Genomic DNA, 27967 nt, shown 5'->3' on the forward strand with positions numbered 1-27967 from the left:
TGGCCTGTCTTCAGTCTCTCCCTATTCCAATACATCCTCTATTCTGCTGCCAAAGTGATTTTCTTGAAGACCATGTCACTGCCTCTACTAAATAAACTCTGGTTACTCCCTATTGCCTCCAGGATCTAATACAAAATCCTCTTTTTGGTGTTCAAAACTCTTGTAATTTACACCCCCTCTGACCTTTCCAGTCTTTTTACATCTTATGCCTTGCCATGTACTCTTAGATCCAGTGACACTGACTGCCTCGCTGTTCCATGAATAAGATACTCCATTCCTCCATGGTGGACATTTTTTTCTGACTGTCCACCCAGCCAGGAACTTTCTCCCACTTCATCTCCACCTATTGGCTTCCTTGACTCCCTTTAAGTCTCAACTAAAATTCCATCTTCTACAGGAAGCTTGTCCCAGCCTTTCTTAATTCTAGTGCCTTCCCTCTTTAATTATCTTCTATTTATCCTATATATATATAGCTTGTTTGTACATATTTGTTTGCTTGCTGTCTCCCCCATTAGATTGTGAGCTCCTTGAGGGCAAGGGGTGTCATTGGCTTCTTTTTGTATTCCTAGACAGTGCCTGACATGTAGCTAAGGGGTGCAGTCGGCCTGAAACACTGAACCTGGAATCAGAATGACCTGAGTTCAAATGCAGCCTCAGACATTAGCTGTGTGGACCTTTGTTTGCCTCAGTTTCCTCAACTACTTTGCAGGGTTGCTGTGAGGATCCAATGAAATAATAATTGTAAAGTACTCAGCACAGTATCTGGCACACAGTAGGTGCTATATAAATGCTTATTCCCTTCTCTTCCCCTTATTGACTGACTGATCACTTCACAAATTGAAGAACTGAGGGCAAAGATTTTCAAGTTATCTCCTTAAGGCATACTAACTTGTGAAATTGACACAAGAATTCGAATCTTATGACTTCAATGTTTGTTCCATACTAGGTTAACTGAGTTTTGCAGCTTTATTTACTTCTGAAGGTGGCAGGTAATTGGAAAACCTGAGGGAAGTTTAAGGTCTGTATGGGGAAGGGGGATTGGTGGACTGCAAAAGAGGAGAAGCAACTCTAATAATTCCTTGTAGGGGTCTTAAAACAATTTTATTGATGCTTTTAAACATTGCTGTCACTTTCCTATGACTACTCCTTCTTCCCACTGCCAAAGAACCTTCCCTTTTTAACAAAGAGACAGAGTTAAGAGAAACTCCTTTAGCTATGTTAAAATTGATTCTGGTCCTGGTGCCTAACAGCTCTCTGCTGTGTTTTGTGATCAGTTCTCAAAAGTCAAGAATTGTGACTGCATTGTTCAGAGTTTAGATGTCTCTCAGTATTGTTTTCCTCTACATTATGATGTTGAATGTGTAAGTTTTTCTTCTGGTTTTGCTTCCTTTCCTCTGCATCAGTTCATATAAATCATCCCTAGTGTCTCTAGATTTTTCATATTCATCTTTTTTTGCAGCATAATAGTATTCCATTCCAGTCATGTATGATAATTTAGTCATACACATATACCTCAACTGATGACCACGTATTTTGCTTTCATTCTTTTTTTTTTTGCTACCACAAAGAATATACCTATGAATATTTTGTTATATGTAGGATGTTTCTTTCTGTATTTGACCTGCTTAAGATCCCACATGTCCATCAGTGGGATTTCTGGGCCAAACAGTTTAGTGACTTTTCCAGATTAGTTCCAAACTTTTTTTTCCAGAAGAGGGGGACCAGGTCATGGCTCTAACAAATGTGCTAATAGCATGCTTATCTTCCCACAATCCCAACAACAGAGCCTGTTTCTCTTTTCTTTTTAATCATCTTTGCCAATCTGTTACGTATGAGGTGAAATCTCAGAATTGTTCTAGTTTGTATTTTTCTTATTATTAGTGATTTGGAGCATTTTTTCATGTGATTGTTCATCATTTTCATTTCTTTTTCTTAAACCTGTCTATATACTTTGACCAGTTTGCTTTCTGGGAGGGTATAAAACATACACACAGGTAACTTAGAGAGCATTATTACAAAACAAGGTACTATGTAAAGTTACAGGGGAAGAACATTATTAACTCGGAGGGGAACAGGGAAGGCTGTGTGGAGTAAATTTGAGTTGGGTTTTGGCATATGGGTAGGAATTCACTAGATGAAGGGGAATAGATAGTCTAGAGTAGAATAAGCCAGGGCAAAGAGATGGGGAAGTACAGTAATACATTCAGGGGACAGAGAATATTCCTGCTTGGCCAGAGCACAGTGTATGTTTGGCAACAGGGGAGGAGGAGAGAGGAAGAAAGAGATAAATATGAGATAAGCTTGAAAAATCGGGTGGTTTCAGTTTGTGGAGGGCTTTAGATGCCATTTAAAGGAGATTGAACTGTTCCAACATTTTTATCAGTGCTTTGGATGAAGTCATAGAGGGTATGCTTTTCAGATTTTCAGATGACATAAAAACTCAGGTAGAGAAATATGGATTAAAAACAGGTCAAAATAGCCAGTAGAGGAAAATTCTATTGATTGTTTCTTGATCTACTCATGGGTCAGAGTCTTGCATACAGTATAAAGGGCATGAAGATATTGTTCTTTAATTCTTCCATGCAGTTATAAAGCCTGACTAGTCAGTACTTTAAAACTGCATAAGCCCTCATTGTTTTAAGAGCTGGATTTTAGAAACATTTTCCCACCTACAAATGTTATGTTTATTACAATATGCAATCTAACTTTAGAGAATTGACCTCCAAGTCAGGAAGGTCTGGGTTCATGTTCTCCCTCTGATATACACTAGTTGGGTGATTTAACAGTCTGTAAAATGGGCAAGGAATTTAACCTTCACTGCTCCAGGAGAATCTTTAAGATTATAAGTTACAGAGAAGGTGTTGATCTGCATTAGTACAGGAAGTACTTAACCATGAAATCACAGGTCTGATCTAAGAAAGAAAGAAAGAAGGAAAAAGAAATAAAGGAAGGAGGAAAGAAAGAGAGATGGAAAGAAAGGCAGGAAGGAAAGAAGGAAAGGAGGGAAGAAGGAAGGGAGGGAAAAAGAAAGAAAAAGGAAGGAGAAAGGATGTGGGAAAGAAAGGGAAGAAATGAAGGAAAGAAGGGAAGGAAGAAAGGAAGGAAAGGAAGAAAGAAAGAAAAGGAAAGGAAGAAAGAAAAAAGCAAAGAGAACCTAAGGATAAAAAAAAGGCTACTTCACACAGTTTTTTTTCCCCTTGTGAGCATTATTTTCCTCAGAGTATGAACTACAGTTCTCACCTTTGACATTTCTATTAAGTCTAACCCAAATGGAACTTGAGATAATGGTTAATAGTGTAGTTGGAAAGATGTCTTTGGACATTGGATCCTTCTCTACAGTCAGAGGCAATCGCTTGATCATTTCAGATGAGAGTTCCAGCACCAGTTCACCTTGGCTCTTTCCACTCCTGAAAAGTAAATTCTGGGAATTATAGGAGTCATAGGCTAGTGTAGATCAGAAGGCACCTTTATTCAGGTCCTTTCTGGAGACAAACAGCAAAAGGCAGCTTCCCTAAAGAGATTCAGAAGGATGCAGTACTTTTGGATTGAAAGACTTTTTACCCCAGTGCAACTATGGAAAAGTGCTCTCTCATATACATCCATGTCCCTATCTCATTCTTTTCCACCCTTTCATTGTGCCCTCTGGAGTTCTTGTTCTATTGTTAACAAGCTGCATTTCATATTAGCCCACCCTTTCCACAAAGAAATTACTTTGTGTATTTCTATATATTTACTTATGCATAACCATGTTTTTCCCCCAAGAGAATACAAGCTCCTTGAGGGCAGGGACTATTTCATTTTGCCTTTGTATTCTCAGCACTTAGGGGTAACTGGCTTATATTAGGTACTTAATAAATGCTTGTTGACTTGAATCAAATTGAATACTTGCTTCCACAAAAATCACATCAGGTAAAACCATAGGCATGCATATGCATAAGGTGTAGGTGGCACAGTGGAGGTTAAATATTACCATTAATGCTTCCCTATTCAATGGTAATGTTCTTCCCAGGGTGTGCTGCACCTCCTTTTCCCCTCACTTCAAATATACACCTCTTGCTCAAGAGTGAAACACTTTGATGAGGGTAGTTCACAGGAAAAATCTTATGAATAAATTGGTAAGTAGACTAATATTGGGAGAGTTAATTCAGCTCAGCTTCAAGTACTATTAGCCCAGATTGTCACTGACCATCTGATTTGAATCCAGGCAGTTGACTGGCTGAAAGTATTACAACGTGACTTAGCTTTAATATGTTTGTTAAAATGGGAGATAATATTGGCTAAGGCAATCTTATGTTAGGAATGCTTGTATATCATTTTAGGATTTAAGTTCTTTGACAGCATAGAGGGCGCTTTTTTGTAAACTCTATACATAGGGGGCAACTAGGTGGTACAATAGATAGGATTATGGGCCCAGAGTCAAGAAGATCTGAGTTCAAATCTGACCTCAGACACTTGCTAGCTGTGTGATCCTGGGCAAGTCACTTAACCCTGTTTGCCTCAGTTTCTTCATCTGTAAAATGAGCTGGCAAAGGAAATGACAAACCACTCCAGTATCTTTGCCAAGAAAACTCCATAATGTGATCATGAAGAGTCAGACATGACTGATCGCCCAAATAACAATGAACTTCCCAGAGCAGTTGTGAAGATCAAATGAAATAATAATTGTAAAGTGCTTTGCAGAAGCACATATAGTGCTTCTGACATATAGTGAATACTATATAAATGTTAGCTATTATTATTATTGTTATTACAAGTTTGCAAAATGCTTTAGATGTGTAATCTCATCTGACTTTCACAACAATCCTGGGAGATAGGCACTATTATTATTTCCACTTTACAGATGAGGAAACTGAGGCCTAGAGAGGTTAAGTGACTTGGCCAGGGCCATACAGTTAATAAGCATTTGAGAGAGGGTTTGAACTGAGGTCTTCCAGACTCCAAGTCTAGTGCTCTGTCCACTATACCCCCTAGCTCCCTGGTTATTGTTATTGCTCCTCCCAGCCCTCCACCTGCCCCCATTTATTGTTTAATCACTGCCTATTCGCCAGTGGATCTGCGTCTTGGTAAAAATATTGGTACTTCCCCAAAATATATCAACTGATCCTTATTCATGCCTTCTAATTCTATGTGACTCATATAGCCGGTCAAATAAGCATTTATTAAGTGCATACTGTGTACCAGGCACTTTACTGTATCTCCTTAGAAATCCTCTACAGGGAAGGGGTTCTATCTAAAATGTTTGGGGCCTTTCTTAACATCAGGAAAGCACTCAAGAAGGACAGATTCCATTGGTTCTCTCTTGCACTACAGGACGGCCTACCTTTTTTCTAGTGATGTATCACTTTGGAAAATGTTACGGATGATGATTCAACTAACCAAAACGTCAAAAGCAGGGCCAGTATGCCAAGTACAATAAATTGCTTTATATAACATGTTTGAACTTAAAGGAAAGCTTTTGTTTCTCAGAAACTCTTACCCAATGATTATGTTGGCAATAGCAATTCTTGGTTGCATAGCAATGATAGTGTTAATAAGCTCTTGGGCCTGGGATTCCTGATAAATCCTTGAAGTCTGTTGGTGCATTCCAAGGACCTCGGACAGTTCAAAATCCGGGAGGGATTCTATGTACTTCCTACATTGAGTTAGGTTTGCACAGTCAGGTAGCATTGCATACATCTGTAAATTTCAAAAGAGCTTCTTAGTTTCTTTCTTACCATGTGAGACAGAGGAAGACGTTCAGCACGTATGAGAGAGATATTTTCAGCAAGGAAAGGAGAAACAACAACATTCTGGTTTTGGTGAATTGTTTTTTTCTTTTTTAATTATTGACACAAGAGAAGGCTTACTGGGTAGGAAAGGAGAACATATTTAGACATAAATAGATTGTAAGACAAAAAAGAATATCAATAAGAGAATCAACTTAGCAACAGAAAAATAAAACTTTTAAAAAATTAAAGAGGGTGGGTAAGGAAAGATGGTAGATGGTTTTTTTAAATCAATCACTGTGGTCAAAGATTAGTATTTGTTTTTCTCCCACATAAATTACAAATTTCCATGTAAAATTAAATCTTGTAGAATGTTTTTTTTTTATAAGCTATCTTACACTTGTGAGAAATAAGAAAAATTCCCAATTAGAAACTGTTACAGCTTGCATATCTAGAGTTTTTGGGGTATCTAGAGTAGGTTTGCTACCTACAACATAGTTATGTAAGCTGGAGTGGTAGATAAGAGACTGAAAACAAATTGTGAAACAGAATCTAGGTTTCTGATAGTTATATCTTGACATCATTATTATTTAATCATGAGAAACACTTCAGCAAGTAAGACTTTTCAAGATAAAATCTGCTATGATTTAGATGTAGGTTCTCATTTTATAAACCTCAGAAAATTATGACACATTAATGCCTCATATTTCCAGTATTATTGGTGTACAAAGTATTCTAATTAAATTAATTTTTTTTGGAGGGTTAGGAAGCTGGGTAGACTTTTATTTTTATTTTAATTAATTAATTTTAGTTTTCAACATTCACTTCCATAAGCTTTTGAATTTAAAATTTTCTCCTCCTACCTCTCTACCTCCCTCTTCAAGACAGTGTGCAATCTGATATAGGCTCCACATTTACATTCCTATTAAACATATTTTCACATTAGTGATGTTGTAAGGAAGAATTAGAACCAATAGGAGGAACCACCAGAAAGAGGAAACAAAACAAAGCAGAAGAAAAAAAGAGCAAATAGTATGCTTCAATCTCCATTCAAACCCCATAGTTTTTTCTTCGGACGTGGATAACATTTTTCATCATGAGATCTTTGGAGATGTCTTAGATCCTTGCATTGCTGAGAAGAGCTAAGTCAATCAAAGTTAGTCATCACACAATGTGGCTGTTATTGTGTACAATGTTCTCCTGGTTCTACTCACTTCACACAAGCATCAGTCCATACAAGTCTTTCCAGGTTTTTCTGAAGTCTGCCTGCTCATCATTTCTCATAGCACAATAGTATTCCATTACATTTATATACCACAACTTGTTCAGCCTTTCCCCAATTGATGGGCATCCCTTCAATTTCCAATTCTTTGCCACCACAGAAAGAGATGCTATAAATATTTTTGTACATGTGGGTCCTTTTCCCATTTGTATGATCTCTTTGGGATACAGCCCTAGAAAAGGTATTGCTGGGTCAAAAAAGGGAACGCACATTTTGATAGCCCTTTGGGCATAGTTCCAAATTGCTCTCCAGAATGGTTGGATCAGTTCACAACTCCACCAACAATGCATTAGTGTCCCAATTTTCCCACATCTCCAACATTTATCCTTTTCCTGTTTGGTCATGTTAGCCAATCTGATAGGTGTGATGTTGTACCTCAGAGTCATTTTGATTTGCATTTCTCCAATCAATAGTGATTTAGAGCATTTTTTCATATGACTATAGATAGCTTTAATTTCTTCATTTGAAAACTGCCTGTTCATATCCTTTGACCATTTAGCAACTGGGGAATGGCTTATATTCTTATAAATTCGACTTAGTTCCCTGTATATTTTAGAAATGAGGCCCTTATCAGAGATGCTGGTTTAAAAATTCTTTCCCAATTTTCTGCTTCCCTCCTAATTTTGTTTGCATTTGCTTTTTTTTGGTGCAAAAACTTGCCAATTTAATGTAACAAAATTATCCATTTTGCATTTTGTAATGTTGTCTATCTCTTGTTTGGTCATAAATTCTTCTGTTCGCCATAAATCTGACAGGTAAACTATTCTTTGCTCTCCCAGTTTGCTTATAGTATCAGCTTTTATATCTAAATCGTGTACCCATTTTGACTTTATTTTTGTATATGGTGTAAGACTTTGGCCTATGCCTCATTTCTGCCATACTCTTTTCCAGTTTTCCTAGTAGTTTTTGTCAAATAGTGAGTTCTTATCCCAGAAGCTGGGGTCTCTGGATTTATCAAACAGTAGATTACTGTAGTCATTGACTACTGTGTCTTGTGTACCTAACCTATTCCACTGATTTGCCACTTTATTTCTTAGCCAGTAGCAAGCAGTTTTGATGATTGCTGCTTTATAATACAGCTTAAGATCTGGTATGGCTAGGCCACCTTTCCTAGCATTTCTTTTCATTAGTTCCCTTGATATTCTGGAGCATTTGTTCTTCCAGATGAATCTTTTTTTTTTTTTTTTTTTTTTAGGCAATTGGGGTTAAGTGACTTGCCCAGGGTCACACAGTTAGCTAGTAAGTGTCAAGTGTTTGGTCTGAGGCTGGATTTGAACTCAGGTCCTCCTGACTTCAGGGCCAGTGCTCTATCCACTGCACCACCTAGCTGCCCCCCAGATGAATCTTGTTATTATTTTTTCTAGTTCTATAAAATAATTTTTGGTAGTTTAATTGGTATGGCACTGAATAAGTAAATTAATTTAGGTAGAATTGTCATTTTTATTATATTAGCTCGGCTTACCCATGAGCAACTGATGTTTTTCCAATTATTTAGATCTGCCTTTATTTGTGTGAAAAGTGTTATGTAATTGTGTTCACATAGTTCCTGGGTTTGTTTCGGCAGACAGACTCCTAAATATTTTATAATGTCTACAATAACTTTAAGTGGAATTTCTCTTTCTATCTCTTGCTGTTGGGCTTTGTTAGTGATATATAGAAATGCCAATGATATGGGTAATTAAACTAATTCTCTAAAGACTCAAAATGTATCCTATGTTTGTCTGTCTGTCTATCTATCTCTGTATGTATATCTATATTTAAAACAGAGGCCCAAGGATTGATCCTTGGGGAACACCCATGTTTAAGGGGAGGAGGCAGAAGAAGGAACTAGAAAAGATGGCAGAGGAGTAGTAAATTTCAAGAAGGGAGGAGGGCAGTCGAATTAAGTCAAGAAGAATTTGTTAAGCTCCTATTATGTGCCAGGCATGATGCTAAGAGTTGAGGATACAAAGAAAAGCAAACACCCTCACCTTCAAAGAGCTCAAAATTGAATGGGTGAGGCAACAGACTAGCAGTTCTGTACAAACAAGATATACACAGGACAAATCTCAGAGGGAAGGCTTCAGCATTAAGGGAGATTGGGAAAGGCTTGTTGCAAATGGTGAGATTTTATCTGGGACTTGAAGTCATGGAAATCAGGGGTCAAAGATGAGGAGAGGGAGCATTCCAGGGATGGGAGGCACCCAGTAAAAAATCTCAGGCAGGAGATGTGGTATCTTGGGCAAGGAGCCTCAAGGAAGCCAGAGTCACTGGATCTTAGAGTATGTGGAGGGGAGTTAAGTGTAAGAAGCCTGCGAAGGTAGAAAGGGACCAAGTTATATAGGGCTTTAAAAGGCAGACAAAGGATTTTGTATTTGATCCTGGAGGTAATGGGGAACCCCTGGAGTTTATTGAAGAGGGGGTGACAAGGTCAGACTTGTGCTTCATGAAGATCAATTTGATAGCTGAGTAAAGGATGAACTGAGGTGGGGAGACTTGAAGTAGAGGGACCAACCAGAAGGCTATTGTGATAATCCATGTGTGGGTGATGAGGGCCTGTATCAGGGTGATGGCAGTGTCAGAGGAGAGAAAGGCGGATATAGGAGAGATACTGTGAGCATAGATATGATAGGAGCTGGCAACAGGTATGGGCAATGAAAGAGAGTGAAGAGTCAAGGACGTTACCTAGGTTCTGAGCCTGAGTGGCTATGAAGATGGCGGAACCCTGGGCAGTAAAAGGGAAGTTAGGAAGATTTGGAGTTGAATCCTCTCTCTCTGTCTCTCTGTCTCCGTCTCTCTCATTTCACTTTTAGACAGCTCTAATTGTTTGGAAGTTTTTTCCTATTAAACCTTAATTTGCCTCTCTACACTTTCTACCCGTTTGTGTCTGAGACAAACAGAACAATAAAATGCGGGCTCCTCGGGGGCAAAATCTGTTCTATAGGTTTGTATTTCCATTTCTAGTGCCTAGTACAGCACCAGGCACAAAGTGGACATAAGTGTTTGTTGATGGATTGAAATCTAATTCCTTTTCTACATGTCAACCCTTTAAATGCCTAAAGATAGCTGTCATGTCTGCCCTTCCTTCCTGGTCTTTCTCCATGCTACACATCTCCAGTTCCTTTCGACGAACTCTCCTATGACACAGATTTAATGCCCTTCATTATCCTGCTTATCCTCTTGTGGGCACTCTCCAGTTTCTCAAAGTCTTTCCTAAGCTGTGGCACAATTGAACACAAAACTCTGATGACAACAGAATACAATGGGACTATTCCTTTTTCTTAGGGGTAGCTGTAAGTTATAAGCTACTCTCTTAATGCAGCCCAAGATAGCATTCATGATTTTTTACTGCCAACTGCTGACTCATATTGAGTTTAACAACCCTCAGATCCTTTTCTGACAAAACACTATTTAACCATATTTCCTTTCTCTTGTACTTGTGATGTCGATTTTTTGAACCAAAATTTAAGCCTTTACTCTTATCCCTACTGAATTTCATCTTATTATATTTAGTCTAGTCCTATATCCCAAGGGTCAGCAGATAAGAACCAGAGGGCCAAATCCATTTGCCATATACACACACACATACATACATATGCGGCAGATATATGTGTATATATGGCACACAAATATAGCAATATATATGACACACACACACGTGTATATATACATCACACATATGTGTATATATACATATATATGGAAGGTTTTATATATATATGTATATATAAAATTTTGTGAGGCAATTGGGGTTAAGTGACTTGCCCAGGGTCACACAGCTAATAAGTGTCAAGTGTCTGAGGCTGGATTTGAACTCAGGTCCTCTTGACTCCAGGGCAGGTGCTCTATCCCCTAAATCACCTAGCTGCCCCGTGCCACATATTTTTTAAAAAATGTAAAAACCATTTGTGGCGCTAGGTGGCACAGTGGATGGAGCGTCATCTAGTGGATTACCCATCACTTTCAGCCTTGTACCATCTGCAAATATGATGAGCATGTCATCTATGCTTTTATTTAAGTCATTGATTAGATAGGGACAGAGATTAGCCCTGTGATTTCACTGCTATGGGCAACTTTCAGATGAGGACACTCTCTCTACCAATTCAGGTCAGCACTTTTGCCGTTATTTATAGTCTTAGTGTTTAGTCTGAGAGGTTAAGTTATTTGCCCAGAGTCACACAGCCAGTATGTGTTAAGGCAACATTTGAACCCAGGTTTTTCTGGCTTCTAGGCCAGCTCTCTCTCCACCACACAATGCTTCCTCTCTTTTATCAGGTCATTGATAAAAATATTCAATAGTGTAAGGCCAAGTGCAGATCCCTGGAATACTGCACTGAAGACCTTGCAAGGTGGCATTGACTTATTAATGATTGCTCTTTGAGTCCAACCATTCAGCCAATTCCAAATTAGTTTTGTGTCTTAAATAACTTTTTAAATTTCTTACTGTTACTTATTTGTTCATGTAGTTATTTATTCATGTAGCTTTTTTTTCCCCAAGCAATCTTTAAGTAAGGTTCTTCATAGATTTTGATCTAGAAGATACCTTTGATACCATCTAATTCCATTTCCTCATTTTATACATGAGGAAATTGTGACACAATGGAGGAAAGAGACTTATTTGCCCAACACCATGAATCTAGTGAATGGCAGAACAGAAACTCAGAACCAGATCCCTGACTCTAAATCTCTTCTTTCTCTATGGCATCATAGAAAGTCCCCAATAAAGGTTTCTTGAGTTAATTTTGAATTTGTTGATTTGTTTCCATATTGCTTTGCATCATTATTTAATTGGGCAATTAGGTGGTGCAGTGGATACAGTGTTGGCCCGAAGTTAGGAAAACCTAAGTTCAAATCCGGCCCCTGATACTCACTGTGTGACCCTGGGCAATTCATTTAACTTCTGTTTGCCTCATTTTCCTCAATTGTAAAATAGGGATAATAATACCATGTACCTTGCAGGGTTTGGTGAGGATCACATGAAATAGTATTTATAAATAACATTTAGCATGGTGTTAAATGATAGCTATTTTTATTATCACTATTATCATTATTGTTTTATGTTTGTATCTCTTGTTTTTCCAATGAGATTTTGAGATCCTTAATTAAATTCAACAAACATTTATTAGAAAGTTTACTGATGAAATCACAGGTCTGGACTAAAAACAATTTAGTAAATAATTTATTAACAATTAAATTTATTAATTTATTAACAATTTATCTACTGTCTACAGAGACTGAAGGGTAGGGATCATGGTAGCATGGAGTCAGGAAAGACCTAGGTTGAAATATCACTTCTGACATTGACCAGCTCTGTGATCATGGGTATGTCATTTATGTTCTCTGAACTTATCTGTAATATGAGGATAATAAATCCTGGTAGAGTCTTCCCTGTATGCCTTTGATATGTAGATTAAATGAAATAATGGATGCACAGTGCTTTACTAGCCTTAAAGAGCCATGTAAATGTCACCTATTATTTTTATTTGCCCATCATTAGTGTCTACTCTGGTTTCTGACACTGAATTAGCATGTAGTTATCTCTCAAACGTTGGACTGAATTGCTTTTTCCAAATCACATTTCTAATCACATATACATTCAGTACTTTTCACTAGTTTTTGCTACATGGCTGTTCCATCCAGAATAGCATCCTCCATCGTTACTGTGCAGGTAGCTAATCCCTGAATAACAGGGGCTTCTAGAAACCAAGCTGCCAGGGAGGAAATACTGAAACAAGGGTGACACAAGCTCTAGAAATCTTATTTCCCAATGTACAATTTCCTCACCTTAGGCTACACAATCTACTTATTAACTTTTTAAATTGTGAGAGTAATTTCACAATTCTCAACTAGGCAATATGAAGGTCAGCTTAATTCACCACAGACTCTCAGTTATCTTTAGAGCTGAAATATGAGCATCCTAAGGAAGCAGGCATATTCAACCCGAAAGAGAGGTTTTGAGTTACCCTAAATGAATTTCTTCTTGACAGAACAAGAAAGGGAGATTGGGGGGCATTTTGAGCAGAAGAATCTGTGCTTTGGTACTCTGCCTGCCTCAGGGGTTTCCTCCTTTCCCCAAATTAGTGCATCTGGCAGTAAAATACAGAGGATCCTAGCTTTCAAACTGATAGGAACTTGAGAAGTCATCTAGCCCAACTCCCTCATTTTATAGGAATGGCCTATAAAATGGCCTCAAGAGCAGTTAAGTGACTTGGCCAGGGTCACACAGGGAGTAAGTGACCGGGCCAGGATTCAAACCCAGCTCCTTGGACTTCATGGAATCAGAGCACACAACCACATACCAGGCACTCACTCATCCTTCCTCATCTTTGCAAGATGCTCTGATTATAGGAACTCAATAAATCTGGATTGATTGAATGAATGAATGAATGAAAGAATGATGCTGATAAGTGAGACAGAGAATGCATAAAACCTTGAAAGGAGAATCTGAAAAAGTCAATGAAAATGGTAATGAAGGTTAGAATCCAAAGATTGCAGTAAAATCTTTAATATGTTCTCTTCTAGAAGGCTCAAGGGAAACCATCATTAATAAAATAGTTTTGTTTTGTCATGTAGTCGACTCTTAGACAAGAGCAGGGGCAGGGACTTCTCTACCAGTGAAATCATGATACTGACTTTGAAGCCTTACTCCAAAGACTTCTAAGATGACTTGCCGCCATGCCAGCATGTACACTAGGGTTTCTTAACCTTTTTTGTGCTGGGGACTCCTTTGGCCATCGGGGGAAGTCCGTAGACCCCCTTCTCAAAATAATGTTTTTAAATGCATAAAATAAAAAGGATATCAGTTATATTGAAGATGTATTTTTTTTTCCCATCTAAGGTGCCCAGAGGAAACTTGGGGACTTCAGTGTCTGACAGTCCTACAAAGGCACCTGTCCTCTGAAGCTTTAAAATGTGGAATGATTTTATTTACACAGAAAAAAAGAGATTACAGCTGAGCCCACGGAGAGGAGAGATAAGAGACTATCACCCCTAATGGGTCACCTTCCCTTTTGTCTTGGAAAACCTTTTCATTGTTTCTATGATTCCCCAACAAAGTTTTTTGACCAAATATTTAAATCAATGGCTCTTTTAAAATGTATGGGGCAGGCAAGGGGCTCTCTTACTATACTACTATAGTATTAAAGACAATATTCCAGCTTCTTGTGGGTAAGGACGAGGCCTTGTATGTAGTAGGTGGTAAATAAGTAGAATATAAACTCTTTCAGAGTAAAGATTTCTTCATTCTTTGTACAGATATTTCTGCTATAACATGCCTTATGTGTTCCTAAAAATCATTGTTCTATGCAAAATTTTGCAATAAAAACCTTAGGGCTTATGGGAAAAATGGTGTTAGGGGTACAACACTCAAAAATCTTTTCAGTGATATATACAAAAAAGATAAGAACTTAATAAAAATGGCAGCACAATTTTATATATGTTAAATGGTTAAGTAGTACATAAATACTACAATAAATAATAGTGGTATCCATGAACCTGAATTGCTGCTTGGCCTGGGTCCTGGGTCCCACAGGCCAGGCTGGTAAAGTCAATGGCTATGGGCTAAAGGAAGCTTATGTGTGTGTGTGTGTGGTGGGCGAGGAGTTTCTTCTGCCAACTCCAGGAAGCCATGGTAGATGGTGGGATTTGGGAGATGGAGTGTGTGGGTGTGGACTAGCTTTCCTCCACTTATAGATTCTATTGTATTGGAAAGTATACAATAAATGTGACATTTAACCTTGAAAGAAGTCTGAAGTTTGATTGTGGAAATGAGCATCCAGAAGGCTTGAAGCTTGTGAGTTATTGTGAAATACTGTAGTTTTTTGTACTTGATAGTTCTTGCAGATGAAATTGCACACAAACAAATGCAAAATTTGCATTATGCTCAAAAAGTTCCCTAATGTATCAATCACTTTGGAATAAATCCATGTTTTCAAAACATGTGTTATAGCAGAATTCACTCTATTTGTGTCCCTAGGGGCTGGCACATAGTAGGTGCCTAATAAATACTTGTTGACTGATTGAATTAATTGAAAATGAATGGGCAATATTCCAAGTTTAGAGGTAAGCTTTTCCTCTAGTTCAGCAGCCAGGTATCATTGGACACTTACTAGTTTATCTATACCCTTCACCTCATCTTGAGGAAGACAAAGTGGGCTTAGAGGGAAGAAAGAAGATGGAGGAAATGGAAAAGAAGCTGAGGGTGAGGAGGGCTGGAGCATTCTAATGTCCAGGCTGAGTAGGAAAGTACTTAGCTAGTATCTGTCTCTGATTTGTGTCTTAAAATACAAGTCCTTTTTGTCCAAAGCCTGACACAATTTCCAATGAGGTATTTATTAAATGCTTTTTGATAATAACAATAATGGTGGATAGATGTCAATAAAAGTCATATAACAAAGTTCAGTTAAAATATTAAAAAAATTGGGACTATTAGAAAAAAATACATTTCTTACCCCATCATCAGTAAAACTGAAGTCCTTCTTCAGCACGTCAGGATTACAAAAATTCTTTAGGAGAGATAGTAAGCAGAGCCTATCCCAGCAATCTGTCACTCGGCCTCCATAAATTATTTCTCCTGTCAAGTAATGTATTGCTTCCCAAGGAATTTCTGACTTTTCGGCCAGGAGAATCGCTAACATTTTGATGGTGACCTTTGAAAAAAGTATTAAGCAATGGTTTTCATTTTAACTTGACTTTATTTGGATGTCTTTTTGAGGGAGAACCCAAAGTTCTCAGAGAGCTTTATAGGGCAGACAATAAGAGAGCAGCTTTTGATCTCTGGGGCAATAGTCCCTGGATCCTTGATGCATTAGACTCTGTGATCTTGCCTTGGGTAACTGTTTCAACACTGGAGAATGGAAAGAGCATTGATTTTGGAGTTAGAAAGCCTGGGTTCAGATCTGCCTCCGTCATGACCAATTCAGCCTCAGGTCATTCATTCCACCAGTTTGGGTCACAATCTGCTCACCTGATAGGTGAGGATGCTGGAAGAAAGACAGCCTCTAAGATCTCTAAATCTATGATCTTATGCCTTTGACAGTTCTCTACAGCTCTGGGAATGGTGCTCTGTTAGATTTGAGGCCAATCATTTCAAAAATTGATCACCACTGCCTTTGAGACACTGACAAAGAATCCCTTGGCAAAGAAGGGAATATTTAAAAAAATTTTTTTTAAAAGGGAATATTTAAGCAATTAAATGGGAAGCTAGTGGCTCACAGGTATATGGTACATTTGTGAATCACAAATAGGATGTCTGGATGAGAATTCTACTTCTTTTTTTTTTCATAAAGCAAACCAAACCTAAGCATCTTGCATATGAGAACAGTTACGTGGTTTAAAGGAAAAGATGAATTTAATAAAGTCACTACTGTGGTGAGAGACAAAGAGGGAGAGAGAGACAGAGAAGGAGAGAGAAATAGAGGAGAGAAAAGATTTGAGGAGGGAGAGGTTGTGAAAGGGGGGGATTGAGAGAGAAGCAGAGAGATTGAGAGAGAGACAGAGAGAAAGAGACAGAAAGAGAGATAGAGGAGAGACTGAAAGAGAGACAGAGACAGAGACACACATACATATAGAGAGCCAGTTGTGGAAGACTTGGGTTCAATTTCTGTCTTTGATGTAAACTAACTATATGATCATAGCCAGGTCTTACAGTGCCTTGGCCAGTTCTCTAAAACTATAATTTCATGAGTGAATTGTTGATGTGCGTCTTTGGAGCTCTCCATACCAATGAAATCCAGGTCTGGATGTGCCCTCCAACTCCAGACCCCTACGCCCTGCAGCCAAACCAAACCAAACCCCAAAACTACAGCGTCAGTAACATAACTCCAGCCAACTCATTAGAACACATATTAGTGGAGGGGACTAGTGTTTTAAATGACCTCAAAACATTTGAATTAAGTCCTGAAGGTATGCTTTTTTTCTCTTGAGAATGAGCTTTTAAATAATAGTTTGCTCAAGGTACTAGGCACCTAAGTGATGCAGGGGAGAGAGTGTTGGACCTGGAGTCAGGAGGACCTGAGTTTAAATTTGAACTCAAACACTTATTAACTAAGCAACCCCTAGACAAATCACTTAAACTGTGATTGCCTCAGTTTTCCCAACTGTAAAATGGGGATAATAGCACATCTCTCCCAGGGTTGTTGTTGAGGATAAATTAGATAATAAAGTGTTTAGCATAATGTCCAGCATACAGTTGTTGTTGTTGAGTCATTTCAGTTGTGGCTTACTCTTGGTGACCCCATTTGGGATTTCTTGGCAAAGATACTGGAGAGATTTGCCATTTCCTTCTCCAGCTCATTTTACAGATGAGGAAACTGAGGCAAACAGGGTTAAGTGACTGATTTGAACTCAGGTCTTCCTGACTCCAGGCCCAGCACTCTATCCACTATACCACTTATCTGCCCCTGGCATACGGCAGGTGCTTAATAAAGGCTTGTTTCTTTCCTTTCTTTCTATTAAAGTAGCTGTCATTATGTACACATACGTTAACAAGACAAGGAAGGTAGTGGCACAGTGGGACATGAGGGGCATTTCTGAGGAACATTCTGAACATGAAGGTGAAAATGGCTAGGACAGGACAACATTCTGTCCCAGAAAATTCACAAATGATAACAAGTTTCATTTATATAGTACTTTATGGTTGAACAAAATGCTTTTCTCATAACATCCCTGAAAGACAGGTAATACAAGTACCATTAACCCCATTGTACAGATGAGGAAACTGTGTCTCAGAGAGTTTTAATGAGGGCAGGGATTGTCTTTGGCCTCTTTCTGTATCTCCAGCATTTAACCTAGTGGTTTGCACATAGTAGGCATATGATAAATGTTTATTGACTCACTGACTAAAGCTTAAAACTGCAATAAAACTTTTGATATATATATAGCATTTACTTGTCAATGTCATATTCAGTGAAAATTCTTTGGAAGGGAAATGTTTTAGGGAAATAAAGCATTTCCTGGTTTTTGTGTTCACTATTTTATGGTGCTTGGATAGATTGGTTTTGGTATCAAGGAATGATTAGGAATGTATCTTTAAAAAAATTCCCAAACTACACTCACCTCCAAGTCTGAAGTACTAAATTCATAAGGAATATTCCAGCCTAATGTTCCATACTTTCTTCTTTCATTGACTACAGCATTGAAGAAAGAGATGCTGAATAAAAGTTTTTTCCATGATGGTCCACATTCAGTGTTCTCATAGATTTCTTCTGTTATCTCTCCACTGCCATGGTACCCAAATGACTGAAGGAGATTTGCTTTCACACCCTGGGGAGATTCTACTGTCATCTTTAAAGAAGAAGAGATAAAAACAGTAGATGAAAGTAGCATTCTTCATGCCCCTAGATCTAAAGTTTATTTACTTTTTTCTTTTTTGGTATAACAAAGGTAGAAAGCCTACTATAAAGTGGTCAACCAATTTCCTTACAGCTTCTGGAGGGCAGGTACTATATTACTTTTTATCTTTGTATCCTTTGCATCTGGCACAGTTGCAGACATACTATAACTTAAATGCAGATGTTCTGAATATAATTTATATGACTTAATAGCAGATAAAAAGTTTGGTTCATGCATATATGTATGTACACATACATATATAAAACATATATATCATATATGTATGTAGGTGTGTATATATATGTATATATGCACACATCATACACACACATATCCTGGGTACTGGCATAAGACCATAGTCATTGGTAGAAAGAATGATTACTCACTTCTCATTGCCTACAAGATGGGCACAATTGCTAAGAGGGGGGAGAAAATAGTTGTTCTGACTTCGAGAAATGATATGCTAGGATACAGATCTTGTGTCCTTAGGAAGAGGCTCTTGGAGAGGGACTAAGGCTTGGGGATGCCAGAAGAAGGGACTGGGAGAGATGACAGACAGTTGGGCTTGGCATTGTTGCTAGGTACCCTAATTTCCTTGGGGTGGTATGGTTTGACTAGTGGGAGAGGTCCTCATTTTCCAGGAAGGTGGAATTAAATTTAAATCCTCTTGGGTCTGCTCAGGGACTGCAACCATTCCCTCCCAATGCAATTTCCTCCATGCTTTCTCCATTTTTGTCAAAGTTTAAAGCAAACATTAAATGCCCATTTCCTCTAAATACAACCAGATATGTCATTGGTCAGTTTTAATCAGTTAGTTTGGTGGATTCTTTCACTAAAAAGACCAGTTCTTTGTTTGATTGGATTCTTTGGCTACACCAACAGAATCTTTTAGCACTGTCTAGACCTAGCCAAGGTGAACATCATGGTAATGCAGGCCAGGTATAAAAAAGGATAAATGAAACTTACTGTTAATTCTAAATTATGATTTTTTATTCCATACTTTAAACTCTGTCTTTGATAGTTATTTCATAAGCACTGTTAACAAGTAATAAAAGCTATTTTACCTCATTTCCCCCATTAGATTGTCAGCTATATGAGGCTAGGGCCAGGGCTTTGCTGGAGCCTGCTTGAACTAGCTTCTGAGAGTCTTGTTAAATTTTCAGATGACCATTTTGCAACTGGTCAATCAGTAAACCTTATAAATCAGGGCTTGATTTATTGCTTTATTTATTATTTGTCCAGACTTAAGAAAGTGTGGAGAACATGTCAATAATTCAGATTAAATTTAAAAGTAGGTCCTATGTATATATATATACATATACATATATATATATATATATATGCACACATTTTTTTTTTTAGTGAGGCAATCAGGGTTAAGTGACTTGCCCAAGGTCACACAGCTAGTATGCGTCAAGTGCTTGGTCTGAGGTCGGATTTGAACTCAGGTCCTCCTGAATCCAGGGCCGGTGCTCTATCCACTGCACCACCTAGCTGCCCCATGTATACTTCTTCCCTATCAAACACTAGCACATCCCTGACTTGGACCCTTTTTATCTACATTTTAATTTCCCACAACTCTTCACAGCATTCTGTGTTCTGAAGGCTCTAAGTTTTAACATGAAAAATAAAATGAAAATTTCCCCAGTTACCTTCTCATGAATAAGTTAATTAATTATATAAATGCCAAGGCAAACAGCAAAAGCAAGGGCAGAAATCCTTCCCAAAGGGACTATTCAGTTCCTATTAATTCAGAGTATGCCATAGGTATGTGAAATATAAGAAATTTAAATTGTAAATGACTTGGGGTGAGGGACCAAATTTTTCTTGTGCCTTTTTTTTTTTTACCTCCCATAGCTCCCAGTAGAATCAAAGCCCCCACTCCACTCCCCCCAGTACTTGCTGAATGACTGACAGCACCAAACCCTCCCTCCATCTTGCCTCAGAGTTAAGATTTTAAAATCTTTAGCATTCACACTGGGCTCTTCTGTCCATCCTTAAATTTGTTGTTTTTAATAGCTGAGAAGCATCCAAACATAATGGATAGAGGTGTGGCCTTGGAATCTCCATAGAGGGCTAAGTTAACATCCTGCCTCTGACAGAAATTCACTGTCTGCACCGCCCTCCCCCCCCACCCCAAATCACTTCCTAGTGCATCTGGCAACTTTCTGAGGTTGTTACAAGTTACAGCCTGTTTTCTAGTCTGCATTGATGGGTGGTGAGGGGAGTTTTCACATCAGGAATGCTCCACAATCTGAATTCCCCTCTGACCCTACCTCCAACAACCCATCATTCTCACCTTCAAACTCTTCTGCAGAATCGCTATGGGGAAGGAACTGTCCGGTTTTGAGCTTAACCATAGTCTAAAGTCGGGGTCTAGTTTTGAATAATTAAATCTGCAACATAATTAATTTATAAAATTATTAACATGAAAAACAAAACAAAAGGAAAAGTTTCATAGCATGTGAGGGATCATTTTAACATCAAAGGTCTTTCTTATTTGGCTAACAGTTACCTGCATATATTCTATGTCTTCCCTAATTTTGAGGAGGGAATTAGAGTTTCTTTTTCTTTGCATTATTTTTCCCTAGTGAATTACGTGGGATTGATAACCTAAAATCTGCAGGAAGGGGAGTCTGGGCATTGCAGCACTCTCCTGTAGGGGGTAAGAAGACTGCAACATTTTAGGAAAGAATTATAATTCAAGCACTGGTTAGAATAACTGACAAGGCCTAGCTGGTGGCCCGAGAGGGTGCGGCCTGGTGTCTATATCTGATATTGCATCTAGCCAATTAAATTCCTCCTTGTGTAATCAACACTGCCTCTGACTAGATAAAGGCACTACACCTTTGTGTGTGTGTGTGTGTGTGTGTGTGTGTTGGGGATAGCGGGTGTATGTGGAAGAGATAAAAATCATTGGGTGTTACGGTTACACTATAGTGGTTGAGGTTCTGAATTTCCAGGAAAGTTGAATTAGGATTAATCGGTCCTATGTTTTTTAGGACAAATGTAAATCTGTCAAACAATATGTTATTAATCGCAAACATTGATTGTTCTTCAGCTAAAGAAGAATCCAATCGACTAAATTTCAGTTATACTAGCGTAGGATATAGAAGGTGAATTTCTGGGAATTGCCCTTGGTGGGGGAATTGAGGGGATTAGAACAGAAAGTGGTCAATTGTGGGAACTGGGTGAACACTGATTCCATCTTGTGACTCAGTTCTGGAAGTAGCTCAGTTCCTTTTCTGTTCAATTATGGGTCTAGTTCAATTTCTGTCTTGTGAGAAAACTTTATTCAGTTGTGGGAATTGGGAGAAAACCTTATTGCGTTGTTTGAACCTAACCTCTGTGGCTGGGAACCTGGAGCACCTCCACCTGCTGCTTGGACACCGTTAACCAAAGACCAAAAAACCCAGCCAGACCCAAAGATGACGCAAGGAGTTTTCTCACAATTATAGATCTCAAGCAACCCATATGTCTTATCTGAAAACTGGCCCCACACTGATCAATCGGTTATTGTTGTTTACAGACACTTGAGGGGAGTAGGACACCTCTTTTTCTGAATTCAGGGAATTGCACACGTTTACTCTCCCTCTCCCAACTTGGAAAGTCTCTAATCTCCAATTAGAAATCAGATTACCTAGTGCTGTATTGTTTCCTTTTAATTAATTGATCTTCTTTGGTTAATTATTTTTAATGTATAAAAATATGTCTCTCCCCTCTTGTATTCGGGGTCCAGCCCTAAGCTGAGAAAGGGGCCTGGTCCTGATTTGTTAGGCAGCATTGCTTAATAAATTGATATGCTAGGAAGATAAAACCTTTTTTTTTTTTTCAGTTATTTCATCTTTCACCTGCCCCACTGGGAATGCCAAACTGAATTCTATGTATGAATGTGGAGCCAGAAAGGTGAAGACTGTGTAGGACATAATTATGTCCTACAGCTTGAAGACCCAATGCAGAAAATATTTTTAGCAGCTGCAGAGGAACTCTCAGGAATATTGAAGGGCAGACTAATAATACAATTCATGCTGCTTTTCTAACATAAAACTTCGTATGATCTTGCTGTTGATTTTAATATTTTGTGACTTGATGCTTGAAATTTCTGCTGATAAGACTTTCATCTGAGTAAATACATAAATAATAAATTTATAAATAAGCAAAATAAATAAAATAATTATTAAATAAATAAATAATTTAAAAAATGAACTATAGTATCCTAGTGGTACATGTGAAAATGACAGCAGGGTATATAACTCTCACAGCAGCCATTTTTCATTATTCAAGGATATACTAGTCATCCCTTTGCAAAATATCTTTACCTTTTTTTCTCCTTAGAGTCCCTAATAGGCTTTGATCATTAATACCATGGTATAGATTTATATTCATTGCATAGGATTTACTTTTTACTTTTTTTTTAAAACAATGAATTTAATCTGATGCTTTGAACGGGATAAAGAAATTAAAAGAACTCACGTCTCAACAATTGCACAAAGTCTTGGCATAAAAGATGCAGCAAGATGGCAGTTCTGGAGGAAGACCCATTGGCCTTTCTTTATTTTTGCCTTGTATATTATTTCTTCAGCTTTACTTCCCTGGCCACGTCCCAAAGAAATCATGGTCACATCATCTGTATTTCCTTTCATCTCCTGTGCAAATCTCAGCAGGAGAGTTGTGGGATCTAATCCTGTAAAACAATGTTTAGTATAACTCCATTAAGTTAAATTAAATTAAATGAGAGATATTTATTAAGTGCTTACATTGTGCATATAAGGTACTGTGCTGCGTACTGGGCATACAAAGATACATTTAGTTTTGTTTATCTTTTCTTTAGTCTTTTTGGTTTCCAGGTTTTCTATTTGTCCTCCAATTTTTATTTCCTCATTTTTGCTTATTTTAGATTTGTTTATTTGTTGGTTTTCTAATTTTAAAAATACATATTTTATTCATTAATCCTCTCCTTTTCTATTTTGTTAATATATATGTATTAGGGCTGTAATTCCCCTCCAAAGATTGCTTTAGCTACATCCCATAAATTTTGGTGGGTTGTTTCATCATTATCATTTTTTGTCCACATAATTATCATTTATTTCTATGACTTTTTCTTTGACCCACTCATTATTTAGGATTTCATTGTTAAATCTTCATTTGAGTCTAGGTCTTTTGTTTGTGCTCTCTGAACTGATTTCTATTTTATTGTATTATGATTTGTAAAGGATGCGATTAATAGTTTTGTTTTTTTTAACTTTTAATTGTAATATCTCTGCACCCTAATATATGGTCAGTTTTTGTCAAAGTTTCATGTGGTACTGAGAAATGCACATATTCTTTAGCAGTCCTATTTAGAAGATATTATGTCATAATTTAGCAATTTGGTCAATTACACATTTTCTTTTTTGTTTATCTTTCTGTTAGATTTGTATATAACTGATGGAGGGGCATTAAAGTCTCCTACTATTATTGTATTACTATGTCTTCTTCTTAAGTCAATTGATTTTTCCTTTTTTTATTATGAACTTAGATATAGATGGAGCAATAAGTTTAATATTGATATTGGTCTATTTGCCTACAGTTCCTATTAACATAATGGAGTTCCTTTATCTTTTTTTATGCTATGTTTTGTTTTTGGTCTGATAGCATGATCACAATTCTTGATTTTTTTTTCTATTTATGTGATCCATAGTAAATTTAATTTCAGCCCCCCATTTTTATTCTGTGTATGTCTTTGCTTTATAGGTATGTATCTTGCAAGCAACAGATTGTGGGATTTTTATTTTCTTATCCAATCTGTCACTCTTTCATTATATTGGCTTGTTTTGTTGTTGTTCAGTTGTTCACTTGTGTCTGACTCTACATGACTTTGTCCATGGGGTTTTCTTGGCAAAGATACAGGAGTGGTTTGCCATTTCTTTCTCCAGTGAGCCCCATTTTACAGATGTAGAACTGAGGCAAATAGGGGTTAAGTGACTTGTCCAGGGTCAAACAGTTTGTAAGTGCCCGAGGCTGGATTTAAACTAAGCTCTTCCTGACTCCAGCCAGTGCTCTATCCACTTAGCTCTCCCACTGGATTGTTTACTCCATTCATATTTAAAGTTATGATAATTATATTTATATTTTCTTCCATTTGTCTCTAATTTTTTTCTCAATTAGGATTTTTTTTGTTTCTACAATGATGAAAAATACAAAAGGTGAAAAATAATCATAGTAATTGACATTTATGTCATTTCATACCTTGTTAGTGAATGGATATAATAGCCCAACTGATATATAAAGAAGGCTTACTGATGGTAGAAGTAATGGGAAAAGAAAAGAGTGGATAGATGTAAGAGATATGAAGGAAGAATGAAAAGACTTGGCACCTCATTGGAAATGGAGACTGAAGGGAGAGTAAATAACTTTAAGGTTTTTAGCATAGGTGATTGTGGGTTTCCATGAAGAGAAATAGAAAAATTAGTAGGGGAGAGTTTTTTGACAAGTTGAGCTTTAGGTGAAGGATGAAGTTCAGAAGGCAATAGAAGATGGGGAAAGATAAGCCAGTAAAGAAACAGAGATGAAGCTAGTAATCCAACTCAACATATATTTATTAAGAATCTTGAAGTATATATTTCAAGTCCTTAAAATATACCAGATATGTGGCCCTGAACAAGTTATTTAACTTCTTGGGTGCTCACTTATATTGGTAGATGGAGTTTTCTCATCTGGGAGTTCCCTATGTTAATGAAATCATGGGTTCATATCTCTGTATGCTAGTGCTAGGCACTTAGGATATAGATTAATATACCTATATCTACAACCATATGTATGTATGTATGTATGTATGTATGTATGTATGTATGTATGTATGTATGTATCTATCTATCTATCTATCTACCTATCTTTCTATCTACTGACCTTAAGGAGCTTAGAGTAGGGGAGGAGAGGGGGTGATAGGCAGGGTGGGTGAAAGTGGTTAAAGTGCTGTAGGAAAATTTGAGGAAAGAGAGAATCTTTTCAGTTTGGGGGGCTTGGGGAAGGCTTTGTGAAAGAAGAGCAACCTGAGTGGAGGTATTCCAGGAATAGGTGACAGCTTGCATGAAAACAGAGGCCAAATACGGTTTGCTGAGATCAGAGAATAGTTGGAAGTGCATTTTGGAGCCAGACTGTAGGGGGTCCTTAAATGTCAGGCTAAAGAGTTTATATTTTATTCTAGAGGAAATCAGGAGCCACTGAAATTTCTGATGCATGTGGTTTTCCTCAGGAAAATGTGTTCCTTGTGGTCAGGGAACGGATTGTTTATTTGTTTGTTTTGTCTTTGAATTCCCAGGATCTTACCCAGTGCTTTGCACATAGTAGAAACTTAACAAATGTTTTTCAAACTGAAATGATTTTTTGAACAAGGGAGCAGCATGGTCAGACCTATATCTTACAAAGATTATTTTGGCAGCTATGGAAAGGATAGGCTGGAGATGGGGAAAACTAGAAGCAGGGGGTCTAGGAAGGAGGCTATTACAATGGTCCAGGTAGAAGATGAAAACCTGGGTAACTAATAGTGAGTAGAGGAAAAGAGATGGATATAAGACATATTGTATAAGTAGAATCCATATGAAGAAATAGTAATAATAATAACAATAGCTAGCATTTATAAAGTGAGCATTAGGTGCTTGATATGGTGCTAAGTGCTTTAAAAGTATCTCATTTGATCTTCACAACAATCTTGGGAGGGAGGTGCCATTTTGAGGAAACTGAGGCAGACAGAAGTTTGGTGACTTGTTCAGGTTCACACAGCAAATCAGTGTCTGGAGCTGGATTTGAACTCAAGTCTTCCTGACTCCAGACCCAGCACTCTAGCCACTGTGCCACCCAGCTGCCTATAGATGAAAGAGGATGGTGAAAGATGACTCCAAGATTTCAAGGCTTGGTGACTGGGAAGATGGTGTTGTCATTAACAGAAAGAGGGAAGTTGTAAGGAGGGACATGTTTAGGGCAGATGATGAGCTCAGTCATATTGAGTCAGAGGTTGGCACCTGAGACATACAGGTAGTTGAAGATGCAAGACTAAATTTTAGGAGAGATAATGGGCCTGGGTAAATAGATTTAGGGGTCAACTCCATAGTGGTCATAATTGAACTCATGGAAGTGGATGCAGTCATTAAGGTAGAGATTTTAGAGAGAGAAGAGGTCTAAGAGAATATAGGGTCAGGTTCTATATTCAAGGACTTGAATATATTCACTTAAAAATTGGGAGAAGGGTAATGATCCAGTAAAGGACAGCAAGGAGGAATAACGGACAGAAATAGAAAATCAATAGAAATAGAGTGAAAAAGGACAAGAAGAAAGGCATGTCACAGAGAGTGAAGGCAGGAGAAAATGTAGAAGAGGAAGAGATGGGGTGGTCCACAGTGTCAAATACATGGGAAGGATTTAGGAGGAAGAGGAAGAGGAGGGGCATTACCATCCATAAGTTCATAGAATTTACAATTTTTAGGGTCTTTAGAGAATATCTTGTCCAAACTTCTCATTGCAGATATGGGGAAATGGGGGCATCAAAGGATGAAGTGATTTGCCCAAAATCATACGGTTCCTTAGTGACAGAATGGGAACTCTATTTTGACATTTCCAGATTGGTAAGCCAGTGTCATTCCAGTTGCACTTTTTCCTCATGAGGTGCATTTGTCCACAGATATAAAGTATGATAATCAATACCTTTCATAAATGCAATACTAATCCCGTACCTCATGTCACTAATAGAGTTTTCCGAAAATCCTCTATTCTATCTGGGTGTGGTGGTGTGCATTTGTAGTCACCACTACTGGGGAGAATGAGAATCTTAAAGATTAATAATCAATATATTTATAAAAAGCTCACCATGAGAATGGATGAATATTAGTGGAATTCTGGCATTAGATTCTCTAAACACTTCCTTTAAATTAATTCCAGCTGTATTAAGATAATTACTTCCCAATTTTTCAGTAACAAATTTTTGCACGGAATTATTTAAAGATTCTGGCTTAAGGATTTTTATCTAAAAAGGAATAAAGTGGAAAAATGAATAAATGCAAACATCATCTAGAGGAATGTCACCTCAAATAAAAATGCAATAGGAACATGCTTATAGTAATTCAGTATTAGCTCTCAGTTTTTCTTCTAACCTAATATTCTCCTTATTTGTCCTTAATACTTCCACCAAGGGCATACCCAGCTTGGTGTGAGTGGTGGAGATTACTTTAGGGGGACTAATTGCCACTGTTCCTGACAGAGCCTATGGCTGTTCAGAACTACATCCCTAACTTTCACATTTGCCAGCTGAGGACCCTGTCCTGTATGCAAAAATCCCACATGGCAAGAGTTTTTGTTGGCTCTTTCCTTGTGCACACCCATATTCCTGAAGCTAGCAGTATGTGTTTCAATAATAATAATAATAACAATGACAATAACCTACTATATGCTAGGCACTCTGCTTTACACATATTATCTCATTTGATCCACACAACAACCCTGGGAGGCAGGTGCTATTATTATCCCCATTTTAAAGTTGAGGAAACTGATGCAAACAGAAGTTCAGTGACTTGTGGGAGGTCACACAGCAGGTAAGTGTCTGAGGCTAGGTTTGAACTCAAGTCCACCCTAGTGGACTAAGGCCCAGCTCTAACCCTAAACTCTAAACAAAGTAGGTTTTAGACAGTAATACTAGCTT

General features: G+C 37.8%; 1 protein-coding gene across 1 annotated transcript in view; it reads right to left on the bottom strand.

Moving 5' to 3' along the window:
* Positions 1-27967, bottom strand: part of LOC114049472 (dynein heavy chain 14, axonemal-like) — a 343809-nt gene that overhangs the window by 24737 nt on the left and 291105 nt on the right. The window contains exons 74-80 of the mRNA XM_027870712.1: positions 27139-27295; positions 22771-22981; positions 20597-20693; positions 18022-18249; positions 15417-15614; positions 5477-5676; positions 3241-3407 (exon numbers count right to left, since the gene is read on the bottom strand). Of these exons, the coding sequence (XP_027726513.1) occupies positions 3241-3407; positions 5477-5676; positions 15417-15614; positions 18022-18249; positions 20597-20693; positions 22771-22981; positions 27139-27295 (1258 nt within the window). The remainder of the gene's footprint in view (positions 1-3240; positions 3408-5476; positions 5677-15416; positions 15615-18021; positions 18250-20596; positions 20694-22770; positions 22982-27138; positions 27296-27967) is intronic.

This window comes from Vombatus ursinus, unplaced genomic scaffold (assembly GCF_900497805.2).
Source record: "Vombatus ursinus unplaced genomic scaffold, bare-nosed wombat genome assembly UNPS02014798.1, whole genome shotgun sequence".
NCBI lineage: Eukaryota > Metazoa > Chordata > Mammalia > Diprotodontia > Vombatidae > Vombatus > Vombatus ursinus.